General features: G+C 40.8%; 1 protein-coding gene across 2 annotated transcripts in view; it reads left to right on the top strand.

Moving 5' to 3' along the window:
• The window catches only part of RTN1 (reticulon 1), a 1,195,813-nt gene that overhangs the window by 1,049,213 nt on the left and 127,526 nt on the right, over nt 1-19,074 (top strand). For both annotated transcript variants that reach the window (XM_069638899.1, XM_069638900.1), the window contains exon 4: nt 10,518-10,725. In XM_069638899.1, the coding sequence (XP_069495000.1) occupies nt 10,518-10,725 (208 nt within the window). The remainder of the gene's footprint in view (nt 1-10,517; nt 10,726-19,074) is intronic.

The raw sequence follows: 19,074 nt of genomic DNA, 5'->3' as shown, positions 1-19,074 counted from the left end.
TGTGTAGACACCATGTCGCAATGATCAGATAACGGTTTCTTTGGGGACCCTGCACAGCATTGTACGACATAAGCAGTTGAGCCAAAGTAATTCTATAGCAGTAATCCATTGTCTGCATTCAGTTTTCATTTCGTGTTTTTAATGGGAAGGCAAGCGAGGACTTGGATTCCTCTCACTTTAAAGACTGCCACATAGCCTGCAGTCAGGCAATGCATTGATTTGACTTTTGGCATTGGTAAATGAGACACAATCCCAGCCCTGTGCATGCAGCTTTTTGTGAGATCATTGTTCTGTGTGCATTGTTTGTTTGTTCTAGGCATTTGCCAAGCTTTGCTCCCTCATTGCATGCAGAGTGTTTTTGCATGGGGCATGGTCTCATTGCTTGTAGAGTGTTTTTTCACGATGGGCATGATCTCATTGCGTGTAGAGTGTTTTTGCATGAGAGGCATGGTTCATGGAATCAGCTTTGTGAATTTCCCTGCTCCATGCACATTTTGATGTGGGCAGAAAGACCTGCACACCCACAGATTCTGCCCACCCTTTTGCACATGTAAAGGGCAGGCACAGTCCATAGGGATCCATGGTAACGGCAGCCGCCATCTTTTTACATGGCAGCAGGCATTACTGATCACTGCAGTACCCTTGATTACATGCCTTATACCACATGGTGCACATGACAAAAATCTCTCAGAAGAAGCAAGAACTGCATAAACGGACGCAGCCCTGCTTCTTCTGACATATTTAACATGTAAAAAAGGAGGATGTCACATGGCGTACCGGGGTGGAGGTATTTTAGTAAGAGGAAACATAGATGTTTAATAAAATGGACTGTGTGGCATTGAAACTATTTTAGAGTGTTAGTAAATTCAGTCAAATCCAATCTCACCAGCTCCAATTGAGAATGCGACCAAAAATTGAAGTGGGGGCTATGATGAAACTCTGGTATAAATTGTACCATTGCCACCCAAGTGTTGTTTTGTTTAAAGACCTGGTGAAAGCTCAGACTAATGGCCTTGCAGCCTTCCTGCAACAACAATCGATTTGAATGGAGAGGCCAGGGGAATGGGCAGATTCATGTTCTAGATCAATGGTAAAAAGCAAACTTAAAACCAAGACCAAAAATGAAAGCGATTGGTGCTAGACTGGGTAGGATTATTCTTAACCTTATTATGAGAAAAAGGGACTCTGTCATGTTTAGGACTTTGATTCTATGCAGCATATATTTATGGTCTTCCTAAACTATTGACATGATGCTTTGTCCTAAAATGGTGGTTAGGAGTGCTACCACTATGGTCTCTAAAGGGCACACAATCAAGAGTAGCAAAGCAGAATAAACTTTGCACATTTATGAAAGAATCATTTGTATATTTATTAATGAGTTGTACTTCACTGGAGTCAACGTCAAACCCTGCGGGTGGGGCTGGAAAGTATTTTAGGGGTATAATAACATAGGAGTATATTGCATTATTGCTGTTGATGTTAAATGCAAAGGGTAGTATGATTTACATTTCTTTATAGTCATCTTTTAGGAATTTTGTTTGATACAAAATCAGGCTGACATTGATGTGATTAATGAATCCAGGCGGGTTTCAGGCCGGGATATGGCACAAGGCATAACACTTGTTGCTGCAACATGTAATAGAAAGGTTAAGGTGCTGTCCAGAAAAAACCTTCAAATGGTGTTTGTGGATTTTACTGTGGCTTTTGACATGGTCAGTCTGGTCCGCTTATGGAGACAACTGCAAGACTGGAGCATGATCCCAGGGCTGGTGACCACGATTCAGCTGCTCTGTAGTGAGACCACTGTTGAAATAGGCCTAGTTAAAAAATGGTTCTCTTTCTTGCCCCATCCATACCAACAAGGGCTTTAAACAGGGTTATGTATTGGCACTCTTGCTTTTTAATGTATACTCATTGAATCTGAAAGAGACAATAAAATCTGTTAACAACTTTCCACCAAAAGTGGGGGACACACATCTGTTGTTGGCCGGTTATCCTGACAATACTTGGCCAAACAGCAGTATGATGCAACTTTCTTTATGTGCTTTGCAATTTTATCCAAGGGCCAAGTCTCTAAAGATCAATTATAGAAAAAACATAAATATGACTTTAGGTAAAGTCAATAGTGCCTCACAGCCCACATGGACTATTGATGGGCAAAATATAGAGAAAGTTGTATAGAAAGGGGTGCAGTCAAAGTTAAACAAATAAGCGAAATCCTTTTCTTAATAATTCCGGTTGCTGTCTGGCTGTCGCCATTGAAAGTCCCAATATTATGACTGCCCAATATAATGTTAAGTATTCTTTGAATGGGTTATTCAATATGCGCCAGTTCTCGTTAATTTAAAAACACACAAGGGGTCTTGAAGGTGAATAGGTATATTTTAATTCTGAGATGTATTTCCTTGTATATGTTCCAATTTGTAATTAAAGCATTTGAAAAGGGATGTAGGTCTCATAGGCACATGAACATTGGTAACCTCAATTCAGAGGTTTGTTCCATTATTTAATTCCAATGTGTAATACATTAATTCCAAAAAGAAATGTGTTTCATGGATTCATCGACATTGGTAACCTCTACAGATATTTCTCCACTGTGATTCCAGTGGGTCATCAAGAGGTTTTCAATAGCTCACAATGTTACTGTCTCTAACAATTAAACAAACATCGATAAATAAGGATTGTCTTGAAATATAAACTTTAGTTGTGCTTGATGTATTACCGAGTAAACATTAATTTAATCAGAGAGAAACTCACAATTTTACGATATTTTTCCTGATTATGCTCTTTAACGTAAAGTTGCAATCAAGGTGTCCTTTTTAATAGCTTTCTCAGTTTGCTTTCCATTTGTCAAGTTTCTTAGAGTTTTTCACATATATCTGTAAATGTTACAAATATATTGTTTTAACAAACATCGTTGGTGGTATTTAGGAAGGTTGAAGTGAGGGATGCATTTCTGAAAGTAGAGCATTTCGAATTATAGAGGAAATCTTCTTTTCTTACCGTTTATATATTGGCTCTGGGTACAGTTGTCCTAGACCTTTAAGAAACGCCTGAAATACCTCTATGTGAACATTCAATACCCTATATTGGCAACAATATATTTTGTTCCAAAGATATGTTAAAAGTTCAACAATTTTCCACCTTGCTGACCAATAACAAATGGAATAGGATCACTCACCAAAAGAATCTCACAATATATTGACTTGCACTCACAACTCCTTGCCTCAAACCTGGCTTCATTCATTAGAGATACAAAACAGGTTATCCAACAGCTAGAATGTATTTATGGGAATACCAATTATAGAATGGTTGCATTGGATGTTACATCATTTTACACCAGTATCCAGAATTCAATGGGTATTCAGATGACAGAATATTTTCTCAAATCAAGATCTATCACATACCAAACCTAAAACAAAATGATAATATCAAAGTTGGAATTTACATTAAACCATTACATCGTCTATTTCAGTGACTAGATCTGCCAGCAACAACAAGGAGCATCTATGGGTGGCAAATTCGCCTTATCTTATGGCAATCTCTTTATGTTTTTTTTAAAATGGAGTATGAATGGAAACACACAGCATTTACTGAGAAGAAAAACATAGTATTCTGGGGATGTTATATGGATAACATCCTTATCATCTGGGATGGTGACACAGCATCTCTCCTCAAACGTGTCAAATACTTGAACAACAATGCACTTAACATTCAACTAACTATGAATTAAAGCACTTAAAGAATCAGCTTTTTGGATCTAGAACGTTACGTAGAGAACACCATCCAGACTACCTTGTATACAAAACCAACCGCTAGCAACAGCATACTACATGCAACCAGCAATCACCCCAAACATATTCTAAGAAATATTCTACATGGAGAACTTGTTAGAATAAAATGAAACTGCAGCAAAAACAAGGAATTTCTAAAACGTGCAGCAATAACATTGGAGAAATTCGGGCAAAAGGGCTATGATGAGAAAAGATTGGAAAGAAACCCTAACTAAAGTCAACAAGAAGGCAATAGAACCAAAACCTACTCAAAAGACGAAGGTAGGAAAATAGGACTAATTACCACCTATAGCTCAGATGTACAAAAAACATGGAACATTTTGAGCAAACATTGGAACATCTTTAAACATGTAAGTGAATATCTAGATGAAGAACCAGCTCTAACATACCGAAAGGCACCAACAATTAAAAACCAAATCAGCCCAAGCTACTTCACACCTATACAAAAATCTAAAACTTTGTCCACAGTGCGGATCCTCAAACCCATTTTGGGAAATCAAAAATGTGTCAGTTGCAAGATTTGCCCACAAATGTTGAATGGGAAAGATAATACCCAGCTGCCTAGTGGCAACCTAACAAACATCAAGCAATTTATCAACTGCAATTCAAGATGTGTTGTTTATGGCATAGATGGAACACTTAAAAGAGAAATTAAAAACCAAGACTCAAGATATCCATTAGCCATTAATTTTATTATGGAATATCCAGGAGCAACATTACAAAATATCAAATTTTACAGAATAGAAAAAGTGGACTTGCCACCCAGAGGTGGCAATAAAGAACTGTTATTAAGAAAAAAAGAATCAAGACAGAGAAACCCTATGAATACTTGCATTACCGGCCTTAACCAAGATAACGGGATGATCAATTACCTATAAACTGCTTCAAAGACTACAGACGTTTGGACAGAAATACCGTCTGTACAACCGAACAAGTTACATTTGAACATTGAGTAAACCTATCATATATCCCCTAGTAGATAGGGAGGATATCATTTTGAATGCTGTGTAGGAAAAAAATTGCATTTATGGTACGCTTTGCATTTTAGATTTATTTTATCTTTTTCTATCTTTTTGTATGCTTTTTGAGTTTTTCAATGCAAAAATACCATGTTGTGCTTTCCTCCCTTTTTTATACCATGTTGCCCTTATTTACACAAGGGACAAGGAACTCATCCGAGCACTCTTCTTGGAAAATTGCTACGTAGCGCATCACATAAAAACACATTCCAATATGGTGTTTGTAAACCCTCTTTTAGACCAAAGCGCACAGATCGTGCTATGTTCAATGTGATGATGTCATTGCGCATACCAGCACAATGACGTAGTCACGTTGATCAACAAATAGGTGGCCATTTTGAAACGCTGATCCCAAGTACAGATCAGCGTTTCAGAAACGCCGAGGACAATTGTATCCAGAGCCAATCTATAAAAGGTAGGAAAAGAATATTGCCTCTATAATTCTAAATGCCTTACTTTCAGAAATGCATTCCTATCTTTAACCTTCAAAATTCAAATAAGAATTTTTGTTAAAACAATATATTTGTAACATTTACAGATATATGTGAAAAACTACAAGAAACTTGACAGATAGAACGCATATGGAGAAAGCTATTAAAAAGGACACCTTGATTGCGACTCTACACTAGAGATCATAATCATGCAAAATATCCTAAAAGGGTGAATTTCTCTCTGATGAAATTAATGTTTACTCAGTAATACATCAAGCACAACTAAAGTTTATATTTCAAAACAATCGTTATTTACCCATGTTTGTTGAATTTTTAGAGACAGTAAAATTATGAGCAACTAAAAACCTCCTTATGACCCATTGGTATCAAGGTGGAGAAACCCGTGCAGAGGTTACTAATGTTTATGAATCCATGAGACACATTTCTTTTTGGAATGATTGAACTACAAATTGAAATGAAATAATGGAAACAAATCTCTGAGTTGAGGTTACCAATGTTTATGTACCTATGAGACATACTTCTTTTTTGGAATGCTTTAATTACAAATAAGAACAAATACAAGGAAATAAATCTCTGAATTAAAATAAACCTAGACACCCTGAAGACTCCAAGTGCTTTTTCAAATTTATGAGCGCTGCAGCATATTGAATAACCCATCCAAACAATTACTTTAAAATATAAAGCAAGCTAAGAGCTTAATTTATTTATGAGACTTTCTTCGTAGGGACACATCGAACACCAAACTTCAGTCAATGAGTACTACTAAAGTAATGAGTACATTTCTGATGATCAAGAAATTCATGGGCACAAAGGGGGCGGTTTTGATAGATGGATCAATACAAATCTACAAAGCAAGTATAGTACCTGGACTGTTACAAAGCCACAATATATATATGTGAGAGGGAAAGATGAGTGGTTAGATATCCTGGACGAAAGGCTGTGCAAACCTATATTGAGCTCAAGCCTGGGTTTACCTGTGCAAGCCATTAGTCTGGACTTAGTCCTGTGCTCATTGCGGACCACCTTTGAGACCTCACAAGGCATAGTTTATCTTAAAATGCAGCTTACAGCAACAGAAGATCCCATTGTGAATTTGTTTGGGCAATTTCTCAGCGCATCACCAAAAACAAGTCTTTGAACATGTTTGCTAAAACTTGTGAGATATTTTTCTCAAAAATACAACAGAGCTTTGAGCTAACAATGGGCCTTTCAACACTGAGAAAAGAATGATATAGAAGGCATTAATATGGGATAAGTGTTAAAGTGTTGATCATCTAGCCACTAAAAGTTAATTTGTCGAATATTCCAAGCAATGCTTTAGAAGCATGGCACCTCAGAAATACCTACTATATGTGCCTGATGCAACTAATGTCCCATCTCCCATGTACCCTGACAAGAATGTATCTAATTATATGGGATTTGTTTATTTTTGCCATCCGATGAATACATTTTTATAAACATGAGATTTACATGTTAATTTACTAATTAATGTATCTCTGAAACCGGTTGGCTGGATTAAAATATAAGCACACAACAGAACATAAACACACTTTTAAAATCTAATAGGAATAGATGAAAGGCATGTGGGCACCTCTAAATGATGGCCACTATTATAATTACTGTGCCGGAGAATATATGGGCATCCATTCCTCCATAGGCGCTGCGCGACGTGGCTGGCACACAAAGAGTCTGTAATAGAGACTCTGCAGGAATCTTTCTCAGGCAAACCATAGGGATTGCACATGCACTGGCTTCGTGTGCTGTAAGGAAGGCATGGTATCAACAGTAAGACAGAGACAAGTGAACACAGCTCAAGGGTGTTTATTGAACTTTCGCAAAGGCTATGATAAACACTTATCTTGGCCTATATCTAAGATGGGACCATCAAATAATAGATAAAATGGTCCCAGTCGTGTCAGTCAAAATCATAAGATTCAAACTAGAAAACCTAATGCCGGCCCTCACTCTACTACAATAAATGTGCACAGGGATAATCAAAAATGACAAAAGTGTTTCAAAAAAGGAAATGTCAGAATTGGCTTTCAGAAAATTATGTAACACTCCCTTCCCCACGTTTGAAGTACGGGGTATCGGGCTTGATGAAAAAAAGGTAGGTGATTGACACACTGTTTCTTAAGAGCCACACTGTGGCTTTTGGGTACACATCCTTCCGGTCTCCCTCCAATCGACCCCTCAGGTTTCCTTCACCTGAGTCTGGGTCTTTTCTTCAAACACAGTTCAAAACACAGGCTTCCCTCAGTCCGGGTTCGAACCTTCCTTAATTCACAACACACAATAGATCTACTTTAGTCGGGCTCTGATCTTTGTATTTCATAAATTCCACTTAGATCCCCCTCAGTCGGGCTCGGATCTCGCTAAAGTTGTACCAAATCTACCTCAGTCGGGTTCAGATCTGGTTATTTGGGAGTTCACAGTTCAATTTTTGTACATTCACTTTTACATCAAAGACTTTTGACTGGGCCAAAGGGTTTCACTCACACCTCTGCCTGATCACTTCAACAATCACCTTTTCTTACATAGGTTTCACCTGAACTATATTATCAAGCCTTTTGTCAGAGCTTTCACAACCTCTCACCAATGTCTCTTGGTATTTGTAGTTTTCTTGCTCCTCACCACTGGGAGGTTTTAACTTCAAAGATTCAGAACAGAGACCTTCGACAATGCATTTAACGTGCAGGACCACCCTGTTATTCTGTGTCAGCTTTTCGAACAATTGACTCTCTTCACGCGGTAGCCATTATCTGCATAACCTTGTTGGCTACTTTTTATCTCTTTCACCTTTCGCAAACCCTGCTTCCCTTTCATTTACATCACTCACTGGTTGCGTGCAGGTATTTTTCTCCGGCTCTTGTTTTCTCGGTTGAGGCTTTCAGCTTTAGCTTTGTGGTTCCTCCCCAGCACTCTTGCTATTCCAGGAGAGGGGAACGGGTCGTCTTTAAGCACTCTCGATGTTACCAATTTGTTTAATTGATCAAAACCACAATTCTTCAGCCTTACTTTCTTGTGCCCTACTCGTATTGGAGCAGCCCTTTGGCTTTCTGTATTTCGCAGCTTGGTTCTCGATAGCCATTGCTGAGTTCTTCTTTCACGTGTACCGCCTCGCTCAGTGTGTCTCTGTGTGTTCCAGTTTTTGTGCTGACAGGGAGTGTTAATTGAAGTCAGTTGTGATCAATTGCCCAGTCCTGCCTGACTCTGCCTGGCCTCATTAGTGTGACAATAAGGTGGATTCCCATAGGAAACCATGATTTTGATATTCCTATGGGAAATCTTCATTCTTATTTCTTTGTTCTCTTTCATCTCAGTACCTGGACAATCAAGTGAGAAATGGGGATTGTGGGAGTTGTAGTGTCTGATAGGAATAACTGGTAAGTCTGGCATTGTACTGTCAGGAAGAGAAGGATGTTGCTCTGCAAAGGCCTAGGGAGAGTAGAGCATCCTCTTTTTACTCCCAAAGGATCCCCTACTCAGGTGATTCTCCCGCACTTGTCCACCCGGAGGGTCTGAATCCAAATGCAATGGCCGTGCCCTGGCCACCTGAGCCAAGGATTCAAGGGAAGAAAATGTGAGGATGTCCTCAGGTTCCTCACAGTGCACAGGCATCCTTTTAATTTTACTCACTTATAATTCATGAGCATTTGCGATGTCCTGTCCTAATCTCTGGGTGTGCGTGTGGATGTGTGTGTTGTAATAGGCAACTAATGGTTTTCAGTGGTTGCGTGATTTTTTTTAAATACCTTGAGATTAGGAACTTCTAAAGGTCTTCATTTATCAATCATGAACAAATTTAGTTAGTGCATTATTAACAACAAGGTCCAATATTGACCTACATACATATAAGAGACTGAAAAATGCAATAGCCTAGGAAAAGAGACAACCATCAACAATGATAAGGTTTCTCGTGTCTGTTAAACTAGACATAATGATTTAGATACCTGATATCTGCTGGTAGAGTGTTCCAGAACTAGGGCTTGATGAATGGAGACTGTGTTTACCTTCACTCAATACAATGGGCCTCATTCCGGGTTTGGAGCTAACCATGGAGTAATTAGCTCCATGGTTGCCTCCGAAACCGTCCCAAATTCGGCATGGTGAATGGAGTAATAACCGGTCCATTCCAGGGTTGGAGGGACCGGTAATTCCCCATTCACCTTTTGCCCTTCCCCATTCCCATTTCTGCCCCACAGGGCTCAATGGGAATGGGGAAGGAGGTAATTACGGCACCGTAAATTTACATTCTATCGTAATGGTGTAAAGCCAAATCATCTTATATAGAAGGTTGGTTGTAAACATGTTTACTTAATTAATTGTATGGTTTCCCATGCATTTCCTTTACGCTTTTCCCATTCACTGGCCTGTATTAGGATGTCCTACATTAATTTCCCATAGTGGCCCATCCACTCTCTATATCATACTATATTGAAGTCCCAACTAGTCTCTTGAGTTTTGCTATCCCACTGCTCTAATCATTCTCCCAAGTAAACATTCCTAGGGTTCATCCATTGACTACATTAGAAATATCACTAACAGTTGTAAACTGTGTGTATTTACATACAGCACCATAGAGTGGTTTTTGTACTGCTGAGTTCCTACATTTTAATTGTGCTATACCAAGTGTACTTTTACAGCACCATACTATGTATAGCAAATAAATGTTGGCATTGTAACGAAAGCATGTTCCTCTTAACTCCTCAAAGTGCCCCCTTTCAAAATATAGTGACTAAAACTTAGATGTATGGAGCATGTTTTAATGCAGAGAACTGTGACGTTTTCTCACTAGTAGTACCTCTTTTTAGTGTATCTCACAATTTTACATTTTCTAGGAAGGGCTACATTTTACATATAAAATGCTAACAAGGTAATGTATTTCAGAAATTGCTAAAAATATGGGAACACTGAATAGTACATTTGTGACTGCTCATTTACAGAACGATAAATACTGCCCTTTGTACATTTTGTGAGATTCTGGGAAGGTGGGCAGTAGTACTTGAGAAGTAACTTGTGTAAATGACCTTGCATTCATTAACCAGGAAAATGTTAGCTCTGTTTATTTAGTAAAGATGTGAACAACCTTGGACAACTCTAACCACACTGCAGATATTTCTACTTGTATTTCCTGTTTTTAGCTTTTAGTTTAAAAAAGTTATAAATGAGCTGATTAAAGAATCAAGCCTGTGTTTCTGACACACGTTTCATTGTGTTGAGAATTCTATTTTTTGGTTGTCTCCTCACAGCTATCGACCTGCTGTACTGGCGCGACTTAAAGCAGACAGGCATCGTGTTTGGAAGTGTCCTCCTCATGCTCTTCTCCTTGACCCAGTTCAGTGTGGTCAGTGTCATCGCGTACCTGGCCCTTGCCGCTCTCTCAGCCACCATCAGTTTCAGAATCTACAAGTCTGTTCTGCAGGCGGTGCAAAAAACCGATGAAGGACATCCGTTTAAGTGAGTACTCCCCTTCCATGGGCATTTGTACCTGTGCATGTTGCTGTACTCTATCACCAATCCTATCAGATTGTTATGGTAGCGGAATCCCCCATTTCTACTGTGTGCTTTGGAGAACAAGACCTCCATACGGCTATGACATCTTGGCGCTCAGAAAACCTCAGGTCCAACCATAGCTGGAAAGACGGTCCTGCCTGCCCATACAACTTGGGTATCTCATTGTTTTGTAGATTATCTCCTTTTTCCCATATTATGGACTCTATGGGCCTCATTACACGGATGGCGGTAAGGATTTACCGGTACCGGTAAAATACCGGTACGGTAAATCCTTACCGCCTTACTACGAGGTCCCTTTGCGGGTTGGGGGATTTAACGCCTGCTTTTTGCAGGCGTTAAAAACCAACCCGCAAAGGGACCCAGGGAGCTAATTACGGTACCGCAATTTGCGGTACCGTAATTAGCGCCTTCCCCATTCCCATTGAGCCCTATGGGGCAAAAATGGGAATGGGGAAGGGCAATGGTGGAAGGGGGAATTACCGCCCGCCAACCTTGGAATGGGGCGGTAATTCCCCTTTCCGCCAAGGCGGTGCCGGTATTTTACCGGCATGAACCATGGCGCTAATAGCGCCATGGTTCTCCGCCATCCGTGTAATGAGGCCCAATATCCACAACATTCCAGTGGAAAATCTGCCATAATAAAAATCAATTTTATATTATATTGTAATGATTTAAACCCAAATTATCTTATATACAAGGTTGGTTGCAGATATGCTTATTAATTTACTGTAAGGTGTCCCCTGCAATTTCCCAATTGTATTTATTTCAGTAAAGCACCATAGATTGGTTTTCATACTGCTGAGCTCTTACTTTTTAATTGTGCCATACCAAGTGTTCTTTTACAGTGCCATACTATATATAGCAAGGTAAGTTGGTATTTTAATGAAATTCTGTTTCTCATAACTCCTCAAAATATAGTGACTAAAACTTAGATGTGGCATGAAGAGACATGGAGCATGTTTTAATGCAAAATATATGTGAAGGTTTCTTAGTGGCAGTACCTCTTGTTAGTGAATATGACAATTTTACATTTTTTAGGAAGGACTAAATTGAACATTAAAAAATGCAAACAAGGTGTTTTTTCAAAAATTGCAAAAATATAGGAGCAAGCTCATTGGTAACTTAGCTACAGAAAATATTGAATGTTTGTGATCCAACTATGTACACATCATCCACAAATTCCATTTAGCAGAGTGTGTAAATGGGAGTAAATCCAAGAGGTAGATGCTAAACTGTTTTGTCTGCACCAAATCTATTAAGTGAATAATCTACTAGCTGAAAAGTTTCGTTTCTAGGTAATTGGGTATTCAAATATATAAATGAGTATGGTGTGATTGTATACATTGTTTGTTTTTTTATATGTGGTGGTGTTTTACATTTTGTATCATTTTATGCTTTTTCTTGACTGTGCCGTTTCCTGAATAGTGTTGGTTGCTATATTAAGACACAATATTAACTCTAAGCATTCAGCAATAGATTTGTTGTAGTCTTAAAAGTTGTCATACAATGAGATATTGTACTCTAGTGTATGTGAACTATCTCTACTTGTGGTGTCTGAAACTCTTATTTCTGTTTAATTTCTCACATGCATGGTCAAAAATAAAAGTCAAAATATGATTTAGTTTGGAAAGATAGAATATTTTTTATAAAATCCTAGAATACAGATAAAAAAAAAACATAATAGTGCAATAACAGAATTTCAATTAGACTTAAAATCACAATTGCGTGGATACTAAAGTATATTCTCATAGCCACCCAAGAATGGGTCAGTCCCCAAACCCTTCTACAAACACCAATAATCTAACAGATTTTAATATTAAATAATAAACATATTAATAATTCCTGCCTTACCCAATAAGAAATACAACAATCATTGGTTACTAATGGCAAGCTCTTCTTTCTGTTCCTCTTATAGGGGAAGCAACACATAAATATTGCCAAAATACTCTAGGGCTATTATTGATGTATCCCTATTATTTTTGTCCCCTAATTTTCATTGTACGAGGGGAAAGATCTATGGAGCAAATTCCATTACTGTTCACTTTTGTAGTATTGGTAGCTTCTTCTTGATGTGTCACACTGAGAGTAAAACCTTGCACTGCCCACAGCCATAGATGAAAATGCAGGATTTGAGGTATACTATTTTGTTCACTTCATGGATATCCACCAAATAGTTCACAAACTCCGGGCTAGTGCTAGTTCGGTATGTGACGAGCTGTATAGGGTTAACAGTAACACATCCCACGTCTGGGTCAAGATTATGTTCTGAGCTATTTTGTAAATTGCAGAAGATCTGTTTCATGTAATCTCCTAGTGTCCAGAGCAGTCCTGCAGATTTTGCAATGTCAGACTATTTTCTGGGCTGCTATTATGGGGCACCCTTTCATGAGATAACTCGTAGCCATTGGAACAGGGGAGTAAAAAAGCAAGAGAAATATGGGTTCATTTTAATGTTTGTATGGATCATAATTTACTGGCAGAGACATAGGGCCTCATTACGAGTATGGAGGTAGCCATGCCGCTAAAAGCAATACCAGGACCATAGTCTCTGTCCATAAATTGCCACCGGTGTCATGTTCTTGCATTTATGTGCATGGAGCTGAGTGGCAGATTATCTCCCTCGTTGTTTCCATACAGCAAAATGCACTTGCATCTCCCTCCACCTGCATTGATTTTAATACGGGTTGAGGGACTGGAGTCCGCATCGGATTCTGCCTGTTTTTTGCACCTGTAAAAACCAAGCAGGATCCACGTTGGATTCATCTAGATGCCATCTGCGTTGCACAGTCATTGATGACTGCTTTTGTGAATGGATATTCTTAAAACATATAAACCTAGAACCGCTCACATTACGCTCCTAAAGTACACCTATTCACAAAAACAAACAAACTTGCATAGAGAGGACTGCTTACATGCAAGTATAATCATGAAGGATCCACTTCTTGAAATGCACGCGTCATTTATAAATGCGCCACGTGGTATCACGCCCAAACGCTTCATTCGACGCCCAATGATAAGCTCTCGGTGCAAACGCAGTATATTTATTGTAGCATGCTTCTTGACACAGATCATTTTCTTTTGACACTTTATTATATGTCAAGCATTGTCTACATGGGTTGCTCTAAGTCATACTGGAGAGTGGAATGGAATTTTCGCATGAATAGATTTTTCACAGAAATGGATTTGTTGTATACCTTCAATTTCCCTGCACTGCAGACAGGTTTATTTCAATTTAGGATATTTGGGTGCACATTTTTCCCAGGACTTCCATGAGTAGACAAGTTCTATGATCAGGCCACACTTTCTAGTTTTCAAGAATTTCTTGTTCTGCAAAGTCGTCTCTCAATGTAGGCTTAATGCTACTGCACTCTCCCTTTTGCTAAAGTGATAAATATTGAACCAGAGTTGTCTTTTAGCCAACAGGGGTTGGCACAAAGGAGTGTGCATCGTCGCTGCGGGACCAGTGTTTCAAGCTGCTGGCTTCTATGCAATGCTGAAAAGTTCAACCTCTAATGACCCACAATTCAAGTTGCCAAGGCCCCCTCCACCTTATTAAGCTGGGACGCTAGTGCAACGACATCACTTCCACTAAACCCATAGTGAATTTAGTGAACAAAATTGGATTAGTTGCTCAGGCACCTTTTCTGGACCGGCTCACTCAGAGTCTACCGGTAGGGGCAATGAACCACCAGCAGGCCTGAGCTGCCGGTAGTTCAGGCCCCTACCAGCAGATCAATCAGTGAATCACTGGCACCGTTAACAACCGTGCCAGTGCTTCAGTGATCCTGTTCCCATGGAGTCCTTTGGGACTCCATGGGAATGGGAATTTACCGTTTCTGCCGCTGCCCGTAAGAGCCCAGTATTATCGAGATATCGGGCGGCGAAAATGGTAAGCAGAGGTTGCCGGTAGGCCGCCGGTACTACCGGCAACCTCTTAATAAGTGCCCTACTCTTGTCCTACTATGCTAAGGTAATAACACAACCCCTATTTGTACAGTCTAATCATCCTTAAATACAAATCAGACTGTGAGCACCTGTGATGGTACCTGTATACAGCCATGGCCATCTAAGGATAGTGGAGAATTCTAACTAGCCATATCAGGACTATTAGAAGACTACCTGAGATGGTCCTAATGAGGTATGGTGCAAAACCATTTGTCCGAAAAGATGCTTCTTTCCCTTACCTCTCTTCTTGGTAGCTTATGGTGCTGCAAAAATGAGTTTGGAGGACATAGTCAGTGTTTCCCCTGACCGTGTCCCCTCTCTGTAGGACAATTAAAACAATCATCTACCTTTATGGTGAGATCATTACTGGTCCTTTAAACCTTCCGGGGCATTATTGAAGACAACATGTTGTTTTAGTCTTTGGTATCTGAATGGAAATCTCTTTTCTCTTTCAGGCATCACTTAATGGAATAAATGAGGTAATAGGCATGCCTTCCCTGTTTAACTGGACTTCTGCTCTGCACTCCCCTGTCTGACACTTAGAGCAAGCAGGAAATAGCAACTGCTTAATGGAGACCAATGTATTAATGTGTGTTTTAACTAAAACTAACGCGTACAAGTAGGGCTAGGGCTTCAGGTTTTAAAATGTAGTTTGGGGGCCTTTGTGTCCCTCTTCTGCACACTGTGGCTTTGGCAGGCCTCAATGCATCTACAGAAGATTCATTGCTTTGTAACTGGAAAGGAATTACTTAACAGCTGTAAGGAGATAGAGAGGTCGAAGACGGGTCCAAAATGTTCCTGTGTAAACCAGCATGTCAGGTGACCTTTGTTAGGGGGAATTCTCATTTCATGGCTAATTTCCCTTACCTAGTGAGTCCCTCAGCAGCTTTGCTGGATCTCTGGAGTTGTTTCTTTTCTACTTGGTAAGAGTGTGAGCTTTTCACCACTATTACTTGTATTTTGCTATGTGTTTTTACCTGTTTTTGGGATTGTGGGCTCTGGAGTGCACCACTTCAGTAGCCCCCTTCTTTGTGTGTGTCACACAGCACCTTCTGTGCAGTGGCACAGAGTTGTCGTTTAGACTTCCCACCAACTCCATTTCTGAAGTGACTACTGTCCCCCAGAAAGGGGTAAAGTTACCATTAACTTTACTTAGTCAATCTACCACAGATCCAGTACACCCCATCTTCCATGGAGTAGTGGAAAGGGTTAATTCGTACCCCTTTTTATCTGTACCTCCTAGAGCATTGTTTCACTCTTTTAACAGTTAGACCTGGCTGGTGGCAGTGGTATCTACCCTAACCTTTCTACCGTGATTATATTAGATAAACGTGGTATTGTCCTTGGCTATTATATTAGCCTCGAACATAAACCCGCTTGACCAAATTGTCTTTCTTTTGGCTCTGGTTGGGTTTATTCGCCATTTCTTTTTGTTAGTCCTTCTTGTGTTTTACTTTGCGCGGCAAACTAGGTTTGCCTTCTTTGTTCACCGTCTTTTGGCGGGCTTCTGCTCAGAAGCCCTCCTCAAGGCGCCTGGGTGTCTAGGTGGGCTGGATGTGAGGGAGGGGTGTAGTCACCCCCGCACAGGGTATCCTAGGAAACCCAAGCGCACTTTGTCATGATTGGCCTGGGTAGTTGTCCGGGCTGGACAACCCCCCTGCTGGGTGGTTGACAGCCAGGCTGTGTGAATGGGGGTTTTTCGCATAAAAGGCAGGTCTCTTGGGCTAGAAGTCAGAGAGTCACCACTGGAACTACAAGGAACCGAAGAGAAGCGGAGAGAACGACGGCTGCGGCAACTACCCCGTCCCGGTGAGGCCCTGCTGCAGTCCTGAGCTATCTGCCCCTTCAACGACTAAGAGGAGATCCAGTCCGGAGTCTTCTTCTCTTGAGCCTGGGGAGGATAACCAGCTCGTCTTCCACAGCCAGAGGATCCTCTTCCTTGGTCGAAATCGCTGCACACAGCTGTAGTGGTCCGGATAGCCATTTGACGAGCCTCTCCTGTGTTTTTAAGGATCACACCTTTTATTCGTTGTTGCTGCTGCCGGCTTCATCCCTGTGTGGTGCAGACCCCCTTCAGAGGTCCTCCTTCACAACGAAGCTCCAGGAATCGTGGGGCTGCGGGAAACCAACAGGAACAACTGCCAGGGCACCAGCTGCATCATTTAAATAAGGTACTTTGTTCTGCTTGAGGAAACTAGGTGAACCCCCTTTTCTTCATTTCCAAGGCTTGCCCTGGTCTTCCCTCCTTCTTATAACCTTTGCTTCCGAAAATTGACAATATCGAAGTACTCTTGGCTACGTTGAATCGTGAACTATCTGACTGTGTGATCTTTGGCAACAGGCCCCGGTATCACTTGACCCTGGCTACGGCCCTTTGACTTTTGAACTCTTGTCTATGAGTGTTTCTCGATTCTGTCTGCCTAACCAAAATATTGCCTGTGATTTTTGCCTCTAACTCCCTCTGAGTATCTCAGGTGCTAAGTGTGTTTTTGCCCCGGTAGCATTTCATGTCACTGATACGCGTTTAGTTAGTAGACCGAACTGTCAAAAAGTGATCCCAATCGTGTTCGCAGTAACGTCTTTTGTGTATAACACCGGTTCATTCGAACACAGGGTACTTACCTTGAGACATACTGTACAAAGTGAATTGGTTAGTTGTAGTACAGTTAACGTGTGGTTTTTGTTTAAGTTTAATAGAAATGTTGTGTTTATAACGAATGGTTTAAAAATAAATGTACTTATATTTTTCTACCTGAAACCTTGAGTCAGTTTTTGCTTGAGTCACAGTAATTGTGGTCCCTTTGTGTAATCTCTGCTACTGCTCATATACTCTTGAGATAAGCATGGCTGCTCCGCCACTGCTACCACTCTGACATAGTAGTACAGGCTTGTACCAAAGGTAAAACTTGTATTGCCACCTGTAGTCTTAATTGTGTGTAGTGGTCCCTAAGGGCATTGCACAGGATTCTGCCTAACACTGGTGGCAGAGGTGGGATTTGGAAGTAGAGTGATTACACTTAGAGTGCTGCTGTTGCTTGGGTTCAACTAACCACAATGCTAACACCACTAAGTCTATTTAACTAAAAGGAATCATGTGTCACAGCTCGCCTGCCGTGGAGACTATACCTAAGATGGAGACTGAAAAGGAGGTAGAAGAAGGACTCCTTCCCCGGACTCGCTGTGCGCATTCTAGTCTTTTGACCTTATATTCCCGGAAGTTGCTAACGCACTCACGTTGCAACTTCCAGTACTTTGGAAAGTGTTTCCCAGCGCTCGCGTGTATTTTTCTTTTTTTCCTCTTGGACGCTTTTCGAACGGCTTCCCCTTTCCGTTTCTGCCGTTCTCGGACGTCTGTTCCTCTGTATGCTCTCTACTGGCTTACCTTCTTGGAAACTTCCTCTTTCCTTGCTCGCAGTGCTTGCGAGGTACCTGCTACTCTTCTGCAACCAAGCCCCTCCGGACTCCCTGCATCCAGCTGCTGCCCTCTGGAGTATTCATTTGGAGCTATTGTGAACATTGTCTACTCCTTCAGTTTCTCAGTGCATTCTGGGATCAGTAGTTCCATCAAGAAATCACAACCTGCCAGGGTTTTTTCGGCAAGGCTTTTTCCCTGGTCTGGGGTGGGCTCCCTGGGGTCCCCACTGCCAGGCAAATTGCATCTCAGGCAAAGTGGCCTCTAGTGGAGCCCATACCCATTGCACCAAACCAGTGGTAAGGACGCACAAGAAGCACAGTGACTTTTGGAGACAGAGAAGAAAGGAGATACCAACGGATGGATCCTGGGACTCTGATTCAGCCGGTACCTCAGCCTTAAAGACTTCAGGTGAGGAGGGGGTTGGTGGAGATAACAAAGATCAGACTGAATCTGAGAGATTGCAACGCCCAGAGATAATGGCCTCCCTAGAACAATACCAAGAAATGGTAAACGCCATCCAGGCCCTGACAGCTGAAGTACAGTCCCTAAGAGCTGACAATACAGCATTACGGCAACAGGTTCAACAGGTGGGACAACAGGTACCTCAACGGGATGATAACAGAGGAGAACTACCTCCTCTTCCCTTGTCGTGTGGGAAATATGATGGGGACCCAAAGAAATTAAAAGAATTCTTGGATGCTTGCACAATCCAATTCACCTTTCGTCCCAGAACCTACCAGTTAGACAGAACCAAGGTTGGGTTCTTAATATCCAATCTGACAGGCAATGCTCTGGCATGGACTACGCCTTTTGTTACTACTTCAGATCTGGTTCTCATCGATTACGGCTTATTTACACAACGACTAAAAGAAAGGTTCGAGAGACCGGAGGTCTTGTATTCCGCCTTTGAAAATATACTCGACATACGACAA

This window comes from Ambystoma mexicanum, chromosome 14 (genome assembly GCF_040938575.1).
Source record: "Ambystoma mexicanum isolate Mex_15411 chromosome 14, UKY_AmexF1_1, whole genome shotgun sequence".
Taxonomy (NCBI): domain Eukaryota; kingdom Metazoa; phylum Chordata; class Amphibia; order Caudata; family Ambystomatidae; genus Ambystoma; species Ambystoma mexicanum.
Note: the sequence above shows the minus strand (reverse complement) of the source record. Positions and strands in the feature narration are given on the sequence as shown.